Below are 22,881 nucleotides of genomic sequence, written 5' to 3' on the forward strand. Positions count from 1 at the left end.
GAGAGAGAGTAGGGCATTGATATTCTGCTAATGGTGCTGAGAAGAAGACAAGGGTAATGGGGGTTAACAGGGGCCTTCACTTCTACTTTCTATCCAGGCTTCTCTTCTCTTAGGGCCCAGTGCTTCATCCCATCCCAGGCTACCCTCCTCCTCCTCCTCTCTATGATCCCCCCACTCTCCACCACCCCCGCAGAGGGTTGTATGGCCAGAGGGGATGTGGGGTCCGTGGGGTGGTGGTGGTGATGGTGGTGATGGTGGTGGGGGTCCACTTTCCGCTGCGCAAACATTTATAATTAAAAGCCATGTCAGGATTGCGTTGATCACATGGCCTTCACCTCTTCCCCGTTTTAATTGCATTTCCAGGGGGCAAGGGCAATGCCATGGATCAAAGGCCTCCTGATGCAAGACTCTCCCTCTCTCTCTCTCTCTCCCTCCCTCTCTCTCACACTCACTCACTCACTCCCTTCCTCTCTGAAGAGCCCACTCTCTATTCCTCTCCCAATCTGCCCCTTTCAACTCGTCCTCACCACATCCCTCATGCACTCTTTCTTTCTTTCACTCCATCTCTCTCTTCCTCCCAGATGCTCTGTCGTAGCAAATATTAGCAGTGTCCACATCCGTTGAATCTTCCCCTTGAGCCCCTTGCATTATACATGGAATATTTTTCACCACTCCTCCCATTCTACACATGGTTTTTGGTATTTTGCAGCGTAAGCTCGCATGTTCGACGGTACATTGTGTCTTCGAGTAATTTGCGACGTGCAGTCGGCCCTGCTGGATGTTTGCACGAATGAGAGATTAATAGCATATGGTTTCTCCTTCAAACGCACGGCCAATCTGGGTTCTTTCATTCCTTGTTGTCTCAGCTCGATTGTTGTGGTCACCGCCACAAAGGCAGCGGCAGCTTGAACTTATCTTCTGTGTCTTTTAGAAGGCGGAAGGAAGGGGAAATCAAAGCACCGGGGGAATCGCAGCGGGCAACAAACACCCAGCACCGCACTTTTCAAGTTGCCCCACTTCAAATAGCCTGCCGACAAATGCTAGAAGCGTTGCGCTGTCTGTCTCTGCGGATAGTCCCTGGCGTTACGCTAAGCTACGCTACTCCAGTTCCAATCGAATGTTTTTTTTTAATCTAAAACAGTGGCTCTCCGTCGGACTTGTTTTCAAACTGGAATGAGATAAGGGCCGGACTTGAGTATTTCAATTCATTGCTGCTGCTGCTTTGGTTTCATTTGAGATTTCTTGAGGAGACTGATATATCTTCTCTCTTTATTTCACCATCATGACATCCTTCATTAACTGAGAAAGTAGAAAAGATCAGAGAGATTGTGCAGTGTGATATTGATTTCTCTCCTGCATTTGATCCTCATAACCTCCATTGCAAGGGGAGAAGTATGCTAAGAAAATACCCTGATGATTGCTCCTTCATGAAAAAACATGAAAATCACTTCTTCTATGCTTTGACAGACAGAATCAAAATTGTTCTCTTTTAATGATGCCACAGGAATCTAATTAGAGGAAGATCGGTTTTTTTTTATGCGTGAGAAAAAAAAGCTTTATCTTGTACATCAAAGCCCTTGTCTTTTTAAAAAAGGTTCAAAGCTTGTAGTTAATAGTAATTTAAGAAAACTAACACAAAAAGGAACTCTAGGAGGGTCTGAAAGTGTGTTGTTGCTGTTAAAGCTTGAACTGAGATGATGCAAAGAAAGAGAAAGACAGAGAGAGAGAGGGAAAGAGTAGTAGAAAAGAGACCTCATCAGAGTGCTTTATAAGGTGAACTAACAAATCTCACCCTTGGAAAACCAACTGAGAAAAAGACAGCGAGACAGACAAACAAACGAGAGGAGAAAGAGGTGGTGGGGACATCCTATCCTACCGTATCCTGCCCTGCCCTACCCTACCCTACCCTACCCTATTCTTTCCCGAGCTCCCATTAAAGCCTTTTCCTCTCCAGAGGTCTGGCTGGCAGTCTCCGCAGGGGGAGGTTAATGGCTGAATGGAGGCTTATCTGCTGGGGGAGAGAGCTGCCCAGTGCAGGCCATAGGACTGAGCTGCATCAGCGGAGTCTGTCTGACCCGGGACGGACGGCTGACTCTCCTCTCCTCTCCGCTCTGCTCTGCCCTCTGTGACCCGGGACGGACGGCTGACTCTCCTCTCCTCTCCGCTCTGCTCTGCCCTCTGTGACCCGGGACGGACGGCTGACTCTCCACTCCGCTCCGCCCTCTCTGGTCAGACCGCTCCCCCCCCCCCCCCCCCCCCCGCACGCTCTGTTCTAAACCTGTCCACTGCAATCAAACGCAGTAGCGATCACATGCGCATTCACAGACATGCACATATACACTCATTTGCCTCAATTTATCCAGTGCAAAATCCACAACCACCCAGCAACCCACACAAGTTCGCCTCGAATACACACAATCACCCAACAACTCATACAGACACAACCACCCAAGAACATACACACTCACACACACACACACACAACCACCCAACGACTCACACATACCCTAACACACAGAGGAACTAACTGTTTCGTTGCGTCCCTGGGAAAGGACATACCTCATGACCAATCTCTGTAACAACGCTAAATCCACATTTATGGCCAAGCTCCTGCCATTCCCCCAACATAAAAACATTGATGCGAGACCACATAAAAGCTTCAGCCTCCGCTGCCCCCTCTTTGACCCCCAGAGCGCCCAACTTTCTAGACTTCTTTTCTTCTTTTCCCTTGCTTTCCCTTCCCTTTTCCCTTGCCCCCCCCCCCCCACCACCCACCTACCTCCTCCTCCTCCTCTTTCTCCAAAACCATTCAATTCTAATAATTACAGTCTCTCGAGGTCCAATTAAGCCATATAGCTGTTAAGGCTATGTGTTCCTCAGCGTGACTGATGGTTGTTCAAAGGGAGCTGGAACAGGTCCTGGGGAGATGCTTCCTGAGACCAGGTGTGGCCTCGTCTGGGCTTCAGCCGGTCTGGACAGGAGCAACTGATTCAGTTGCATTTCATACATGCGGCAAGCATGCGGCAAGCATGCGGCAGAGCTGCGCGTGTTCTGACTACCACTGCAAGCAGAGCGGCTTCCTGCATGTGAAAGCATGCAACAAAAGCTACACACTCGTACACACACACACAAACACACACACACGCTCATAAACAAACGCACAGCACTAAAACACAAACATACACAATCCGTCTCCTGAGGCTACAGAAAATAGAGAAAGTATACAAATGACACGCATATATAGACATACACACCGACGCACTCATAAACAAACAGACAGTCGTACACAAACCAGACCAGACTGTACTATCCATCTACTGTGGTTACAATAAATTCGGAGACTGAAAAGTCATGAGTTAGCCCAGAGGGTCAGATTTGATTGGGAGAGGTTTGGAAAGGTAAGGATTCGTGAGGGCATAACAATCGGTCAGGGCCTACCGAACATATCTCTGCATGACCTGTCTTTTTATGGGTTGCTCCTTACAGTTGCTATCTGTCTCGTTTCTTTTTCTTTCCAATGAATGTTGGGGTGAAATGTCTTGGAGTCAGTGTCAGATTGAGTCAGGCATGGTATGTGAGGGGAATGCGAGAGGCCCTTTTGGGCTGGAAGAACCGACACAAATGTGATTTATGGACAAGAGCAATGACTCAGACTTTGTGTCCACCAAAAATCAACCACATTCCGCAGCCAGGCACATCTTAACTTGATCATCACAAATTTGCGTCTAATTCAACTAAAACAAAAACAGCCCAATCAGAGCACACACAGTCTTTCAAAATGGCTTCCTCATTTAATACTTTTCAAGAGCTTTGACTGGAAAAAAAAAAACTTCTACTCCAGCTAAGGTAAGCACGTTTCACGTTTCACAGATGGCTTAAACATTTTCATTTCCCCGTTCTAAACACACGGGACACTCTCTTTTTCCCTGAGGCCCAACCAAAAGCAACTACATTTTCACTCTCGACAAATATGTCTCATACTCACACATACTCACAATCCACCTCCATCTTTGACACATTCATCTGGGGGTCCCTTTTGTTAATCCACAACAGACCGGTCTCCCTATTTCAAGTGAGTGAGTATAATGGCATTTTGGTTCTCTTTCGTATGAAATCGGGACGCCTTTGACAGCCAGTGCTCGGGCAGAAGTGGTCAGGGATCTGCGTTCAATATTTTTGTCAGATATATTGTAATTCTTGGGGGGGGGTGGGGGGGGGGGGGGTGAGAGCAGTGAAGGCGACGGCTGGGTTATTGCTTTGTATTTCCCCCGAGTGCCCATCCTGTTCCTTTAGCCTGAGCTGCTGAGAGAGAGAGACATGCTCATGACTCCAGACAGGAGGAGAGATATAGAGAAAGAGAGAGGGGTGAGAGTAGGATAATGATAAATCATGAGGAGAGTAACAGATTTGGTAGAAAAATAAGAGGTAGCTAGACAGAGGGCGAGAGACAGATAGAGAAAGAGAGAGGAAACCTTGGTGCTTAATGGTCTTGGCATCGTAAGGACAACAGAAATCACTTGGATGAGTTATACAAAAGAACACACACACACATACACACACACACATTGATTTATACCAAATGCAAGGACCAGTACACGTACACACACTGTATATATATAAAAAAAAACGTGCACGTGCACACAATCCCAGCCACACACATGAAAGCAGCCTTGGACACACACACACACACACACACACACACACACACACACACACACACACACACACACACACACACACATCTGTAATGGAATTTTAAATGTACCCAGCCCATTTTCCATGCATGGAAGCGATAGAACTGTTCTAATTTGGAAACGAATAGGGCACAGGGAAAATAGTGCACAGTGCTGCGTATGGCACTGTAATAGCCTTAATCCTCTCACCCCTCTCTCTCCTTTCTCTCTCTCTCTCTCTCTCTCCTTTCTCTCTTCTTTCTCTACTTCTTCTCCCTCATTTTCCTCCTCCCCCTTTCCCCCTCATTGCTCCACTCTCCATCTCTGTAGGTCATTCTTTCTCTTCTTTCTTTCTTTCTTTCTTTCTTTCCCTGTCTCATTTCCACTTGGCTAGAGAGAGAAACGACTGCTGGAGTTTGTCCTGTGAAGGCTGCCATCAAAAAACGAGGCCCATTTTAGGCAAAACGGATTAGGAGGGAAAGTGTTCAAAACAAACGAAGGAGAGAATGGCATTAAAAAAGAGGGATACAGCATTGTGAGGGTGTGATATGGCCATGCCTATGTCTCATCTCTAGTCATACATATACACATACAGAGTGCCTTCATGTACCTTTGATAGAGTGTGTGTTTCTCATCTAATTAGGATCACGTAGTTCTGAAGACCAGTCAGGTTGGCAATACTCTTTCATTATACACTCCATCATCCAATGATGTTTTGATCATGTAGAAGTCCTTTACATAAAATACACTTCAGAAATGTGAACCTAAAAGCCACAACTAACCCACCTGAGATATGGAGAGCTGTTTATACAGCACTAATAGGGTTCCTAGCAGTCAGTTTTATTAGCTAAAAGCTGTGAGCTCTTCAGAGCTTCGGAGAAAGTTTTTTTGTGCTGACAAAAAGTTCTACCTGCTGGAAAAGTTCGATGAAGGGCCTTTTAAGAAAATGGAACACACTCTATCTCTCTCTCTCTCTCTCTCTCTCTCTCTCTCTGTCTCTCTCTCTCTGTCTCATGTGAAAGTTAGACCAGGCTACGCGGCCAATCAAGATGACGAGATGCTTGGCAATTACTGCCAGGACTGGCTGTCAGCGCAGCAAACACAGCAAGCCAGTACCATGACGGAGGGAAAAAAAATAAAAACCCACATTTGATCGGGTAGCCCAGCAGCCAATCAGCCGTGGTGTAACTGCTGAGTGCCAGCTTGAATCTTAGTCAATGTTTGACGTGGAGCCTTCAAGGACCAGTGCTCCGCTGTTTGCTTTCATTATAAATCACATTCATTAATGCCAATCTGATGATGGATTCCCCATTAACGATTTATGATGGAGGGAGAGAGAGAGAGATAGAGAGAGAGAGAGAGAATGAAAGAAAGAACGAGGCAGAGGGAGAGATAGAGGGAGAAGACAAAAACAGAGAGAGCAGGGGAGAGATATGGATAAGGAATGAGGGAAAGAAAAAGACAGAGAGAGAGAGAGTTGGTGGTCGTGGTGGTGGTAGCTGTCTGACTCCTGTAGCTTAGAGCACAAAGCAGAGCACACAGCCTCTCCCACAAAAAAGGGCCTGAGAGAGATTTAGCTGGCCACTTGAAATACACTCACACTCTCTTGTGAGGCAGAGTATCCAGCGTGTGTATATCTGTGTGTGTGTGTGTGTGTGTGGGTTGGTATGTGTGTGAGTGTGTGTGTGTATGTGAGTGTGTCTAATGTTGATTCAGACTCCTCAGACGCTGTCACTTGTATCACACTCTCACTCTCTTGTGAGGCAGGGTATCCAGTGTGTGTGTGTGTGTGTGTGTTCCAGACACCTTAGAAACACTGCCACTTCCCACCAGACAGTGAGTCATGGCTCAGGACGTAGTTTCTCACAGACCTACAAAGACATGCGAGGGGGAAAGACAGAAATAGATGAGCAGTGTTTACGATGCCTCAGTGAAACCCCATTTCAGAGTTCCAACCTTCTAGAGTGGAGCCCATTAAAGCAGGTCGTATTATCTAACAGCATTTCTCTGGCCAGTCAAAACAGTATGAGAGAGAGAGAGTGAGAGGGGGTGAATGAGAGAGAGGTGGCGTTAATGAGAGAAAGAGAGAGAGAGGGTGAAAGAGAGAGAGATGGGGTAAATAAGAGAGAGAGGGGGCGAATGAAAGAGAGAGAGAATGAGAAGAGCTGCTCGCATTAAGTTCAAGTCACTTATGCTTGCCTACAGAGTGCTTGCTGGTTCTGCTCCCACCTACCTAAATGCTCTTGTAAGGGCAAATGTTACACCCAGGACGCTGCGCTCGTCTAGTGAGCGTCGTTTGGCACTGCCGTCTGACTATTCCAGACTATTCTCATTTGTAGTTCCACGTTGGTGGAACGAACTGCCTAGTACTACCAGAGCAGGGGCGTCCCTCTCTACCTTCAAGAAGCTTTTGAAGACCCAACTCTTCAGAGAGCACCTCCCTTCCTAACTGGCACCTGACTAGCGCTTAAATTGCACTTCAGCAGTTACATTCCTGCACTTCTTTTTCCTTTTTTCTAGGTCTTTGTTTTCTAATTCTCATGTAAAGTAGTATTTATTGTTACACCATGCTTTTTATTGCTCTTAGCTTGACTGTTCTCTCCCTTGTACGTCGCTTTGGACAAAAGCGTCTGCTAAATGACTACATGTAAATGAGCGAAAGAAAGAGTCTGAGATCAACCCGTGATGCTCCAGCTAATGTTTGTAATTCACCTTTTTTATAGGTGGTGTGTGTGTGTGTGTGTGTGTGTGTGTGTGTGTGTGTGTGTGTGTATGTGTGTGTGTGTATGTGTATGTGTGTGTGTTGTGTGGGAGTACCTTTTCATATTACGGTGACGTTATTACTGTGTGTTCTGTCTCTTTTGTGCCTCAATGTTATAATACCAATGAATGCATTCTTTTATTGTTCTTTGTGCTTTGGCAACACTGTATCTAAACAGTCATGTTAATAAAGCAATTTGAAGAACGACAGAGAGGGAGAGAGAGAGAGAGAGAGAGAGAGAGAGAGAGAAGGAGAGAGAGAGGGAGAGATGTAACACATTCCTCCATTACCACGTTATGAATCACACTGTCCTGAAGAGAACAAATTACAGTAAGTACACACTATTACCATAGAAAATAGATCCCAACTTCAAAAATCTGGACCATTCTCTTCTACTCTCCTTCTCCATTTGTCTCTCCCCCTCTCCCCCTCTCCCCCTCTCCATTTCTCCATTTCTCTCCCCGTTGTCTGAGAGTAATTATGGGACTGGGACAGAGCGATGTTTTTTAATTCCTCCATGTAGTTGATTTGGGGAGGGGGGTCGCCTTTGTTGATAATGGCCTGGGGTGAGCAGGGGGGGCTCAGCGCTGACCTGCTGTGGCCTGTGGTGGGTGGGGGGGGGGGAGTGAGGAGGGTGTTGGGGATGTCTGGGAAGATATCCGTGTCTCGGCGGGGGCGGCGAGATTAGATTTGTCGCGGTGGCAAGGGCCCTCACCTTAATAACACGGCTCTCCAAGCTTAATTAAAATGAAGGATAAAAAAGAAGAAGAAAATAAATAAATAAAAAAATAAAAGATAAAAATTAGTAAGTCCTGCTGAGTGTGTGTGTGTTGTCACTAATAAGAGAGCGATTCCATTGCATATGTATCTGTGTGAGAGTGTTTATGCTCCCTATAATTACGAGGTTTGTGTGTCTGTGTTTGTGTGGAAGGGGGCCGACCTTTCGCGGTGTCCCTGATGAGCATGAATCCTCATGCCCCCCCCCTGTTGTTCCCTCAACCCAGACCATGGCCCATAATTAGGTGGGGAATTACTGTATATGAGTAATAAACATGCGTCACGGGCAGTGCACATCACATGACCCCCCACCGTTAGGGGCTATATTTATACTTCTGCTTCGGTCAGCATGTGACAGAGTGAGGAGGGACATTAAGTCGGCTGCATCTTCGCCGAAGCGGAGAAAAATGGCATCGGTTTTGTCTGGAGTCTCAAATCCAATCCAACGCCACATTGTCACACCACTGCCATAATAGCGTTGCCTGTAAACATTAAAGTATTTTCCTTCCGATTAATACACTGACAAATATAGGTATATAGTGCATACTGCATACTGCTAATAGTGTGGAGATATCTGTAACCCAGTTGTCCTACTCTCTTCTCCAAAGACATTCCCTTGTGAAAAGGCTTTGTGTTAGCATGGGGAGGGGTGTTATCACATGCATGGTTCAAGGCCATTAGCCCTCCCATTGATACCTTTCGATGCAGCATGTCAACCACAAAGGTGCCTGTATCTAGCCCTGGACTCCTGAGTGTTAATTGGATGGTGTTTGTGTGTGAATGCATCCTCCCAATCCTAACTGATACTGTTTCAGTGTCTGATGCGCTCTGTGGAGCGTGCGGATGGCTTGTGCATGGGCTGCCAGTGTGAAGCGCGATGTGGAGCGTGAGAAGTGTTGTTCAGCCCGGTGTTGTTCAGCTGCAGCTTTGAAGCCCAGCTTGCACTCATCCCCCTCATGCGCTCAGCCAAAACACTGCACTCACCCGGACCTGCATACACTGAAGCCACACACAGACACACACGCACACGCACACGCACACGCGCACACGCACACGCGCACACGCACACACGCACACGCACACGCACACGCACACGCACACTGACAGGTATGCATATGGGCAAGCATATATCATTTTTAAAGCCATAGCTGCTTAACGATACAAGCAGTAATGCACGAACAAGCAAGAGCACCAAACAAATACCATCACACACACACACACACACACACACACACACACACACACACACACACACACACATAAAGCCACATGATATACATAAACACAGGGTGGGTGAGGAATTAATCACCCCATAAAACACAGATGGAACTGCGGCAAACATGGCAGGTGTTTTCTGAGGCATGGATAGCACTTGGCGATGACACGCCGCCCATTACCCACCGATGCTATTTCTCCGTACCGACCCCTCCGACGCCACTAAACGCCTCGCCCTCCACGCAGAATCCAATCGAGCGCGACCGGGCCTCGCCGGTCATTTCAAATTCCTGACAACGGCTCGTCGAGATCAATGGTAATACCAGTTATCCAGAGCCATTAACAACTGCATCTGTCGTCTTAGAGGACAGGCGAGGGGCGAGGGGGGGACTTTATCGAGAGGGAAACATACCATGACTGCTTAACAATCAGCAGTGATTCACTGACTTAATAAACTCCAGGCAGAGCCACTGGGGCTCTACAGAAGTGATGGAGCCAAAATGGCTGTCAATGGTCGAGAAGAGAGCATAAACCACTCTATTTGACAGAATTAGAGGTCACTCCATGGTCGCTAGCCACTGGTGTGATATGCGTATTACTTCCTGCTCAAGTTCTCCTACCATATAAAAACAGCCATATATATGGCACTTATGAGTGATATGAAATTACTCTGAATGGCTCTGAATACTGCATAACCAAACGTATGAGCCAAAATGGCTGTCATGGCCCCATGGGACCCAGGCAAATGTGTGGAGAAAGTGCTCGACTGCCAATGCCATATGCAGTGGACACAGAGGACACTCCATAGGTGTGAGACGCTGCCTACTTCCTGCGTACCTCCTCTGCCCATCCATCACCGGGCACCGTCCTGCTGCGGGCAGCCGCTCTCTGCCATCTGGGCGAGAGGCGCGTGGAGCCGTCAGCGATGACAGGTGAGGGAGAACAGCTGTGGCTCTCGCCACACATCCCTATCTGTCTCCTCCAGCAGAGCACTTCACTGGTGTATGACAAATGGCCATAAATAAGGAGAGAGAGAGAGAGAAACGGATAGATAGGAAGATGGATGGATGGATAAATAGATAGAGAGAGAGAGATAGATAGATAAATAGATAGATAGAGAGAGAGAGATGGATGGTTAGAGAGTGAGAGAGAAAGACCCATGAAATAATATCTCAATTGCATATACCCTCCAACCACACACTGTACACTGGCTTTATAGCTTGTTATTTGAAGTGCTAACTCACCCCACGCTCTTGTAATGTATTGTGTAAAACGAGGATAAAAGTGAAAATGGGAGAAATAAGTACTCGCAATGTGGACAATTAGGCATGGTAATTACATGGCAAAGTGACTGCGTGGCTTCTAGACTGGTGTGAGTAGTAAGGGAGAGTGTGTGTGTGTGTGTGTGGTGGAGGAATGGAGAGGACAGGAGGCCAGGGAGGAAGACACATGGAGATAAGAGAGAAAGAAAGAAAGAGAGAAAGAGAGAAAGAGAGAAAGAGAGACGGTAAGACAAAGAGGAAGTGAAGGTCTCTCAGCTGCCGAATCAAAGGGCCCTGGAAAGATCAATCACCCAGAATAGCTAAAAGACCTTTCAATGAACCGCCTTTAATCTCCGCCACAACGTTACAATCAAGCTGAGAGTTAGCGTCATCGAGGGGGCCCTAGGGTTTAATAACTACCCCTGTGAAGAGTGTAAATCTTTAATAGAGGGCAAACTAAGCCAGCAGCCATTTCCCCCTCGTCTCTCCCTCCCTCCCCCTCACTTTCTCAGTCGAACACACACACGTATATAAGTATTATGTATGCATATGTATACAAGAAGACGATAACTGACCACATAAGAGAAATGAACAAAAAGATGAAAATGAAAAAGGCAGCCAATGGCCACAGCAAACACACACAGGCACAAACACACACAGGCACTAACATACACACAGTGGCAGTAAGCTGCATATTCAGTTGTGTGTGGCACCAGTACTTGCCAGGTCACATAGATATGAACACAACTGCAAATACCATATAGTCACACACACACACACACACACACACACACACACACACACACACACACACACACACACACACACACACACACACACACACACACACACACACACACACACACACACACACACACACACACACACACACACACACACACACACACACACACACACACACACACACACTCACTCACACACACAGACACACACTCACAATTACACAGACACACATTCACACACACACCCAACACCCCAGTACATATAATTAAGCTACTCATACATGAGGTTAATTTGCATTTGAACCTCTCGCCAACTCTTGGGTGTAAATATTTATAATCTGATTAACTGTGAACCTCCGTGCTCTCTGCGGCGAAATGATGGGCTCAAAAAATAATCAACTCTTCATTACAATTTTACAAATACCTCTTCATTATTGAGAGCCTGTGTGAACATCGGGACCATGCTGAGCATCCGCTAATTGCTGCTTGACTAGCATTGGATGGTATGAGGATGGTAATTCACCCAGTATAAACTCCCCAGTGGGCTTCACTCATGTTGATATGGTGAAGTCTTGATGGGCCAGGTATAGAGATAAACCAATCATAGGAGAGAGCGGTTGAGAACACCTTCTATTAGCAAGTTCTTTCTGATTATTTGCATAAATTGTATGTGTGTAACAGAAATGTGAACATTTGTGAGTCTGTGTGTGTGTGTGTGTGTGTGTGTGTGTGTGTTCACTGAGGAGACCTGTATGTGTGTGTGTGTGTCTGTGTGTGTCTGTGTGTGTCTGTGTGTGTCTGTGTGTGTCTGTGTGTGTCTGTGTGTGTGTGTGGCTGTTGATCGAGTGAAAGCTACTGTGATTACTGCACCATTCATTAATGTACTAAATTAGACAAGGAGGAACAACATGTACACATTCATCTATCTCTCCACCAACCCCCCACCCCCTCTCCCTTCCTCCCTCCTCCTCCTCTTCCTCCATCGGACTTTCACTTTCATCGCCTCACAACAGTCACTTTTCATCACGTCCGCCACAATGCGATCCAGCAGCCCCGTGTCTCAGCAGCCAATTAAGCCGTGAGTGGTGAGCAACGGCAATTAGATTTAATGATGGATTGTTGATCGGAGCACCGGCTCCCTTCTGGCGCGGAGAAACAGGCCGGGAGGCGCAGGCGCATCAGTCGAAGAAACCGGCCCTGTGAACTCGGCCTCGCCGCAGTCAATAGGCCCCACTGGCATCGGAATCAGAGCCGCCTCAGAAAGGATAGCCGGCGGCTAAAGTTACAGATCAAATCAGGGGGGACTATTTGCCGCAGCACCACGAGAGCACGCCGTGAGTGAGTTTCGGAGTCGACATCTTTTATTCGTCTGCAACGAGGGAGTTCCAGCAAAGTCTTCAGCTTCACTCAGAAGTAGTTTATTACAGCTGTATTTTTTGTAAACCTAGAACTCAACTGAAATGGTAAAGCTGAATACAAAAGGTAGAATCTGGTATACTGGTGATGTGTTGTAACTCTCAAACTGATTAAGGTTAAGTGGCATAAACTGGTCGAGCTCAGGTAGCCAAAAGAGCTGGACAATGTGACAACTAGGTGGCATGTCACCTTTTATGTGAATTATTAGTTGATCCTTACAACCATCACAGCGTTGCCCTTAGGTCAAGGTCAAGGTCAAGGTCATTTAGTAAAAAGGTCATTTAGTAAAAAAAGCAAGGCTGGATCCTGAATCAAAGTTTCAGAAATGAATAAGGAGACTTGTAGCTACACTACACGGCAATGTTCCACTTGTGTGCTAATTCAGGGTGCACAGTCTTAGTTTAACGCACCCTTATGCAGATCTGTAAATCTGGGCCTGTAAAAAGTGTGACACAAATAAAGTTGAAGTGAATGGAATTTATGATCAGAGCATGGTTTTGGTGAACACCATAATGAAAGGATTGAACAATCGCTTCTTCCAGTGCAGCAGCCCAACATGTGGTATAAATCACAGCCCGCATTACATCACAGGCTCGGGGAATGCGAAAAATTAAACACGCGCGTGGAGTTTGGCGGTCTAAATATCATCAATCACGGACGACCTCCAGAAGAAACTCTTCCCGAATAATGGATAACCGTGGGGGCCCCCAATGGGGATCAGTGACAGCGACGCCATAAATCCCTCCCGTTCAAATAATCAGTAGTGACCTGGATTATATACATCATTTCCCTTGATCTGGCCTCAGACACACACCATTTCCTTTAACATCTTCTCCCTCCCTCCCTCCCTCCATCTGTCCTCCTCTCCTTCCATCCCTTCATCTCTGTAACGCCCTCCTGATAAGAATATGCTAACAGCCACTCTGTCATTTACCGATAATATGCAGTCAACTGAAGGGGAGATCCTATAGTAGCTTTGGTCAGAACCATTAATTCAACCGACAATTTCAAATCAGAGGTTTTCTAGAACCCTTTTTGGCAAGTAAAATCAAAGGAATACAGACTCCATCTTTGTTAAGGATCTACAGTGGTCCTTCAACTGTAAAGGCAGAGCTGCTGGTTATGCCCAGTGAAAAAAAGTCCTTGTCTAGAAAACTGATTTTGCTGGGGAGTTCCAAACATTGTGACCAAACACTGTGAAGCTGGCCTCATGACTCATGCATTTGTGTGCCTATGGGTGTAATCTTTGTGAGAATGTGTGTTTACATAGATGCATGGATCTTTCTTGGTGTATGCGTATGTGCATCCACAAATAGAGACAGTGCATAGTGTGTGTATCTGTGTGTGCCCAAATGTTTGCTTGAGTAAATTTGATGCTATTTGTATGCATCCCCATAATCCCATATCTGTCTCGTATCTCTGTGTACATTTCCTAAATAGTCTGTTTCTATTCTTTGTGTGCTGAAATTGTCAGTGTTTGGGGGACACTGTGTGTATGTGAGTGAATGTGCTTTCACACACTGTATGTGTACATGAATGACATTGCCTGTGCGTATATGTTCACATACAGGCAGACTGTGTGTGTGCGTGTGTGCGTGTGCGTGTGCGTGTGTGTGTTGGATGCATGCTGGTGCGCTACTGTCCACGTGTGTGTGTGTCTATGTGGTGTGTGTGTATGTGTTTGTGTGTGTGTGTGTGTATGTGTCTATGTTGTGTGTGTGTGTGATGCATGCTTGTGCGCTGATGTCCACGTGTGTGTGTGTGTGTGTGTGTGTGTGTGTGTGTGTGTGTGCCCTGGCGTCTGGGCGCTAGAGTGTCTGAGTGGTGGGGTTAGCAGTGGGCTCTCTGGACGCTGGTAGACAGAGTGGAACCGGGCCGATGCCTTTTTAATGGGCTGCCTCTCGGCCTAAACTGATGAGCGTGGCTCCGTGGGGGTGGGAGTGGGGGTGGGGGTGGGGGTGGGAGGGTGAAGGAACCCTGAAGCTCGCCTCGCTCGCTCAGTCCAGCCATTCATCCTCTAACTCCAGCCCTAGTCCCCCCACCCCCACCCCCACCCACCTCCTCTCTCTGCTGCCTCCATTATCGACCCGCCATGCAGTTTGGACAAATCGCTCCGCCACTGCCCCTGACTCCCATACTCCTCCTCGCCACGACCACTCTGGAAATGGCCACACTGGAACATGGCCATGTGCTCTTTTAACCCTAGTCAGCAGGGTAAAGCACGTACGTATGTATGTACGTATGTATGTATGTATGTATGGCTGGCTGTACACTCTTGTTTTGGAGTCTGTGCCTGTGGCTCTATTCCCATGTATTATTGAACCTGCTGAGAAAACTGTCGATGCAACGTTCTGCATTCCAAGTCTGAAGTCCATACACCATGCACTATAAAAAAACGGACAGATTTCTTCTATCAATGAATCCCAACTGTAAAGATGTCTAAACAGTGTAACATTGTACCAATGTGAGTGTAACATTGTACTAATGTGAATGCCTTCCTGCTTTATATGAAGTGTTCTTCTTACAACGTATTTAAGTCTGCAATTAATATCACTATGGACTTTTAACAAACAAACAAACACTAACCCTACTCCCAACTCCAACAAGATCAAGTACATCTTATAGGGACATATCCTTATACAAGTGCACTGCATTTATATGCACTTATACTTCATACTTAACATGTTAACTAAGGACAAATATTTTGAAGGGAGGCTATTCATTAATCTGTAACTGTATTGTAATGCCTGTACACAATACAAGGTATGTTGACCAAAGACACAGAATCGATTTACCTTTGAAATGCTCTATCTTATGGTCATTCCACTCTCATTAGAGATATAGAGAAGCTGACTCACACTGAGGCTCAAGGTTGAGGGTAGTTTATTACAGCTCTGCCGACGCCAGATCAAAGTTTTACCTCTGATCAGGTAATGAACAGTGATAAAGATTAACAGCCCTTCATCATCTTTTATACCGCAAAAGAGGACGGAACACACATATACATCGAGTATCATTTTTGTTTACATTTCCATTATAATTGGTTACATCTCTCACAGAACTCCAACCTTAATCAGATATCTCTTCTTAGAATGGATTATATATTGATAATTAACACACGTCACAATGGGACATTACTCCCATGTCGGCAGGTGTGTCCCATCTCAACAGCGTGTTCTTTCCCCCCTTTCTCCTGGGTCGCCTCCTCTCTGGTCAGCGTGTCTCTGGCATCGAGCATATCATGGCCTTTGTACAGACTAGAAAACTGCACTTCAGGTAACCTCAGCCCCTCCTTTCTCCTCACAAAGCGGGGTGTGTGTGTGTGTGTGTGTGTGTTAGTTCTGTTCAGACAGTTGGGCTCATGACACCACTTTATCAGAAAATTCCGCAACACCCCATATGGAATGTTTCAGATGCAAGAGCTCTCATTGACACCTTCAAGATCTAGACAAAGCCCCCTCTTCTAAGAGAGATATGTTGAGAGGCTTCCTTTTCAGTTGTCATTTCTGAATGCGTTCATCTGTGACCAAAGAAGAAGAGGAATGTTATTTATGCACAGGCAGGTAAGGGAAGCACCCGACTCTTGCTGTTACCTTGGTAGCGAAGCATGCCCAGCAACCAATAACAGCATGCCATTGTCAGGGTGAGGAGTCATCACCTCTAGAACACGTGGATGAGATGTGTGCATGTGTGACTGAAAGGTGTGTGCATGTGTGTATGAGAGTTTGTGAGCTTAGGGCTGTGTCGATTGCATGTTTGTGTGTATCTGAATGTGTGATCTGTGTGAGAGACTGAGAGCTTTGTGCGTTTCTTTTCATTCCTTTCCAGTCTGTCTTCTCTTTCTGGAACATTCTCGTTCTCCTCTGCTTCACTAAGCAACACGAGCATGCCTCACACATGCCTCGCTAACCCTCTCTCCAGTGTCCTTCAGAGAAGAAAGACTGAGGGAGAGAGAGAGATGGATTGAGCAAGAGAAGGCAAGGGAGAGAGAGAGAGAGAAAGAAAGCACAGACTGGGTCAAATGGGTTAGGAGGTGGTGAATACTTCATTGTATTCTTGTTGTTGCCTTCTTGTTCTGCCTGCTTTTTTTGGTTGTTTATTGTTTTGTTCTTGTTGTTCTCCAGACTACATCTGGATGCAGCACACTAACTCTGACCTTGGCATTCACCAGGCCTTTCCTCTCCCAGACTTGCAGGGGGGGGGGGGGCTTCGCGGAGAACAAAACCAGCCGACTGTCGTCCTCCTACCAATGAGCCATCTGGATGGCCGGGCACGCTCTAATTGGTAACCATAGCGAGCAAGCGCAGCGCTTCCTTAAATGTCATGGAGAAGTTTAGCCCCTCGGGCCTCTCAAGGGACGTCTCCGGCACCAAGTTCCGCAGCGTTGCAGTGTTGATGGGGAATATTTTTGTACCTTGACCCGAGCAAGCTAATGGGGCGATTAAGAAAGAGCAAGACCGAGAAAGAAAGAGCTAAAAAGAGCATCATAATATTTCATTAGCTCAGTTTTGTGCCCCAAGAGACAAATAAAGAGTCCCCAAACAGTCCTCCTGACGAGGAAAAAAAAATATAATAACATGCAATTTGGCGCATTTTTTATTATTTATGTCACCAATGAAGCCATCAACCATGCGTGGAGGACCCGCGCGCTCACCACGGTTCGCCACGTGGCACAGCTCTTAAGTGCTTCCCCACCGCTTCTCGCCGTGGCTGGAAGTTAAGTAATGGCTGATATTATGGCTCAGTAGCTTTCGCGCTCATAATGACCCATAACCTTTTGTGATACGAGTTAGAAATGAGATTCTCCAGTGTGCAAACCCATTTAATACATCTGAGCACTAAATTGAAGCGGAGGTCTCCATTAAATGCAGTATCGCCATACGGCTTAAATTTATTAACAAATTAGATTAAAGCTACTGTCTCACTCTTTTTTTCTTCTTCTTCTCTCCTATCTCGTGCCCCTTTTCTTGGTGAAAGCTTAATCACAACTCGGGAGATCCAGAGCGCAGATAGCGTCCTCGGTGGGATCTCCCCAGGAGGAAGTGTGGAAAAAATAAAAAGTGAATCTGACCTTCTTGGCAAGGGTGAGTCAGTCCTCAGCATGTTCCAGACAAATGCGCAAACACACACACACAGACACACACACTCACACCAAGATAATCACACCAGTTGCCACTTTTTTGCCCAGAGGGGCGGACACACACAACACACACACACACATATATAAATCTATTAATTTTATCTGCACATCTACCAATGCTTTCTACCGTCTGCCAGTACACAAACACTTGTGGTTCTTCCTAATTACTGTTGACTGGCAGTCCAGCTCGTCGATGGACGCTGTGCCAAACAGATGCCCATGCCTGAGCCGGGCATGAGCTGGCATGACCACACATCCAGCAAGCATGCAAAAATAAAACACACACACACAGTGTCTTTAGAGCCTTGCTGTGACCAGCTAGCCAGACCACACAGAGCAGACAGGAAACAATGGCATCAAGCAGGGGACAGAAAAGGACCCTACACTGGGTACAGGTGGCAAGACTTTCAATGGTGTCCAAGTCAAGCTAGGCAGCGGGCTAACTACGGTGGCTTTGTATATATAGATGTGTGTGTGCGTGTGAGACACTGTGTGTGTGTGTGTGTGTGCGTGTGTGTGTGTGTGTGTGTGTGTGTGTGTGTGTCTCTAATTTCCACTCGGGCTCCTGTTTTCATTACCGTTATAAAAGAACACCTATTTTTGGGTCATATATTGTTTGTTTCATTTTCAATCTCTCTTTCTTTTTTTCCTCATCGCAGCGCCAAGCTAATTAATGTATCCATGGATACGACGCGGAGACGTCATCTAAAACTAAAATGACCTTACAGAAATACATGTTCTGCCAAGCCATCTGTTCTACTAATTTGGCCGCGATGAAAAATAAGGAGGCAAATTACTGCCTTTGGGCGTATTTGATCATCTTGTCTCATACAAGATCCAAGATCAAACATCACTGTTACAGCGCTAACAGACTTACTTTTTCTTCATCAAGTGCGGTGAGAGGCGATTGCATAAATGTCTTGCGAATACATAGGATGTATCTTGAGCCAGTTAATTTCACTCATCGGGTTGCTGATTGATATACCACTGTGCGCAGACACACATAAAACACAGATCCTGAGATGTCTTACGGTCTGATACGAGCTTGTAACGCACAATCACCCCCAATCACATAAACCTAATCTACCTCCTCAGACCTCCTCGGGAGCACGTGTATAATACAGCCATGGGGGATCGGATCAGGATCACCGCTTAAACCCTGTAGAAAGGTGGACTTCCGTAAACAGTGCGTGCTAATCCTCAACTAAAGCGATGAGTTCAGTTGAACCTCGAGGAGCAAAAAAATCAATTCGCTGTACCTAACGTGCCAACAAGCACCGGGCAGACGGAGTGGCTCTTTGCGTCGGCTAAAAGCCTCGCTCCACCCTCTCGGTCCACCCTCTCCCGCTGGACCCTGCTGCTTTGAGAGTATGGATAGCACAGAGAGGGAGGCTTGGCTTCTGTGATAAAGAGAACCAGGCTACTTCATGCCAATCCCCATGGCATGTCGGACGAGCGGCACCTAATTATTCTCCCTCCTATGGCCCACTGAGTTTTAAAGGTTAATTACTGTCTGTCTGGGTAATGCTGCCTGGTCACAATAATTACTGCTCTGTCTTTCTCGCACTCTCGCTTTCTTCTTTTTCATTCTTGCTCGTTCTCTCTCTCTTCTCTCTATCCCCCACCATGAGTGGGCCTCTTAAGTTCTCTCTGAGGAACTCAGACACCTATGGCTATCCCGCTCACATTCTCTCTCTCTCTCTCTCTCTCCTTCTCTCTCTCTTTCTCTCGCTCACACACACACTCTGTTTCTCTCACTTCCTCTCCCTCCTTCTCTCTTCCAACACTCTCAGTCAGTCGATCAGTTTCTCTCTCACGCTGTCTTTCTGTGAGTCAGTTTCTCTCTTTCTCAGAAGTCACTGCTTCACTGCCATTCTTTAACTTTAACTCTCTCTCAACAATCAATCAGTTTCTCTCTCTCTCAATGTCTTTCTTTCTTTTCATCTCTCTCGCTCTCTCTTTGCCTGCAGTGTCAGCTAACAGCCTTGGCGTCCCTCTGGAAATCAGGCCTTTTTTCCTGTGCTGCTGGTCTGCCTGTCGTCTCCCATTGTGTCAGCCGGAGCAGGAGAACCACACAAGAGCTCCCCTCTGCACCGCAGCACCACGCACGTCACCCCTGCCCAACATAAGCGCTCCTGGCAGGGAGGAGGGCAGCGGAGCGATGAAGAAAAAACAACAACAACAACAACAACTACCCCCCCCCCCTCCCCCGACTCACTCACTCACTCACTCGTTTTCCCGCCCGTGTTCCCTTGTTTGCTCGCTCTCTCTTTCTGTCCTCTCTGTCTGTCTTTCTCCGCTATGCTGTTGGGTTTCGGTCCAGTTGTCTCCGGTCATCTCATCTTTCTCTCCTCTCCTTCCATCCTCCCTTTCCCTCTTCTTTCCTTTCCCCACTCTCTTCACTCCAGTGGTTCAGACAAAGCATCAGTGCAAAGCCAACCCTGGATGCCAAAAAAGGTTACCTCCTATGGTCGCGATAAACGAGTCATTACGGCCCACTGTGTCTGTGATTGCATCCAATTCCACAGGTGCAGTAAATGACTAGTGCATGTTGCTCATGGCCAGGTGATGGTATGGTGGGGTGTAGGGGGATATACACAATTGTGAGGAACCTCTGCGTCTGTGTGTAGTATGTGTTAGCCGTGTGTGTGTGTGTGTGTGTGTGTGTGTGTGTGTGTGTGTGTGTGTGTGTGTGTGTGTTACCTTGCGTGAGCAGCTGAAGGGTGCGGACCTCCTCGCGCACGCGCAGCTGCAGGACCTGCTGGAGGATGTGTTGCCGCTGCGACTCCTGCATGATGCCCATCCGTTCCAGCTTCCTGTCCGTCAGCCTCATCAGAGCACGGCCTAGACAAACACAGACACACACAGACAGACAGACACAGACACACACACACAGAGAGGACACCATCAAATACAGGTATTTAGTTGTTCTCCTAATACCACTTTGCACAGATCACATCAGGCTTACAGAAGCATACAACAGCAGCAGCAGCAACATCATAAGTCAATAGAAGAGAGGTCATCTGGCATCAGTAAGCAGAACCATCCTTTTATCCAATCAATGCAGGGAGAAGCGCAAGGCCAAACACTGCACTTCTAATATAATCCTCTTCAGAAACATGTCTTTATCCCCTTAATATAAACACATAGCCTACGCTGATGCCAGAGAATGTGTGAGTGAGGCTAAAGTTTTTTTGGTTTTGTGAATCACCTCTCCATTGCTTAGAAAATATCTTCACAGACTTCTGTATGCTAAACTCCCTCTATATTAGAGAAAGGAGAGAGCTCCTCCAAGCAGTAAAAAAGAAGTAAGTCTCTCTCTCTTCCTCTCTATCCCTCTCTTTTGGGCCCTATTTTAAGAAGAAGAATTCGGAGAGTAGTGGAAAAACTGCTACTGATTATATTGTGTTAAGTGGAGGCTAATTTCTCCCTTAGCTCATATCCTCAGTGACGAGCGAGTAAACAGCCTCTCTTGACTGACTCCAGATCTGGGGTCTTAGCAACTTTTGTTACCTCAGTATGTGTTAGCCAGAAGTCGTGTTTAACTAAGACTCTCTCGGAAAAACAAGCAACAAACAACACATTTTCCAAACCCTGCTGGGATCTCTGTGGGACAACATGCAGAGTGGAAATGATGGAGAGAGAGAGAGAGAGAGAGATATACAGGGTGAAAAAAAAACCCTATGGGCAATCACTAGAGTGGCAGTGAATCAGGCATCTCATTTGCCGTCCTTGTTTTTCAACAAAATGTTGTATTCTGAAGATGGAGGACAATCATGGCAGAGAAAAACACAGGCAAAAAAAATAAGTAGGAATTATAAGAAGTAGGAATTAGCAATTACCAGACAAACCCTGTTGCAATGTATTAAGCCATTGCCGCAAAGTGTATATAGACCCATTAAAAAGGGAAAAAGGTAGTGATATGATGGAGGATTGGACAGGGAAGGAGTCAGAATGACAGTAAGTGAGAAAGAGACAGGAATCCAAGACAAGATACATAATCTTTACACTGACTATTCTGGCACTCCATTGATGCATCATCTGCATAGCAACAGCAACATGTTCTACTGCATCTTGGCAACCGTAATGCGCACATGACGTTGATTGACATCTGTTGCTCAATGCAGGGAAGCAGGGAAGGAGTGTGGTGATTGGGTTCCCTAGGATTAGTCAATATCAGCAGGGCAAACGCCATCATCACATGGAACATTCTATAGCATTACAGTAGCAGCAGACTGCAGGAGCACCAGCCAGAAGTCAGCCAGAAGTCAGCCAATCACTCAAGGATTCAACTGATGATTCATCTGCCTATTACTTTTGAAGCAAAATTCACCAAGCATTTGATTGTTCACATTAGCTGGGTCTAGACAATGATGAGAGAGGCTAGTCTTTTTACGGTGTGATGAGGTGATCGATGCAATGCAATGGTAATGCTGCTTGGTATAAGAAGAACTGCAGGTTTCTACTCGCTCTGTGAGTCTCTCTCTCTTTCTCTCTCTTTTTCTCTCTCTTCCCATCCTCCTGATTCAGTCATGACTCATTGGCTTTTGATTCCACTATTCAAAGCCATAATTAATAAATACCTTCGAGTCAAACCACAAGTAATAAGCCACGGCAACGCCGCTCCACCGTGGCTTGGCAACGAAGAGAAGAGAGAAATGAAGCACAGCTCATGGGAGAGAACAGGTGAGAGGGAGAGCGGATGAAAGGATAGCGTGAGAAAAGAGGAGTGGAGATGAGAGAGAGGAGGAACAGACGAGGTGAGGAGGATAGACACATGGAGATGAGGGGTGAGGAGAGGCGTGAAGAGAAAAGACGGGGATTGGAGCGCCGAGTCGACGGTGACAAAAGCGACCGGGCAGCGCCGGTGACTCGTGCTGTCTTACAAACGGGC

The 22,881-nt window shown here is 46.5% G+C and overlaps 1 protein-coding gene across 4 annotated transcripts in view; it reads right to left on the reverse strand.

The window, feature by feature from the left end:
• The window catches only part of samd12 (sterile alpha motif domain containing 12), a 62,623-nt gene that overhangs the window by 14,887 nt on the left and 24,855 nt on the right, over positions 1–22,881 (reverse strand). For 2 of the 4 annotated variants that reach the window (XM_031585953.2, XM_031585950.2), the window contains exon 4: positions 20,691–20,831. In XM_031585953.2, coding sequence (XP_031441813.1) covers positions 20,691–20,831 — 141 coding nt within the window. The other 2 variants (XM_031585951.2, XM_031585952.2) reach the window with 2 other exon arrangements.

The sequence above is a fragment of the Clupea harengus genome, chromosome 19 (genome assembly GCF_900700415.2).
Source record: "Clupea harengus chromosome 19, Ch_v2.0.2, whole genome shotgun sequence".
Classification (NCBI taxonomy): domain Eukaryota; kingdom Metazoa; phylum Chordata; class Actinopteri; order Clupeiformes; family Clupeidae; genus Clupea; species Clupea harengus.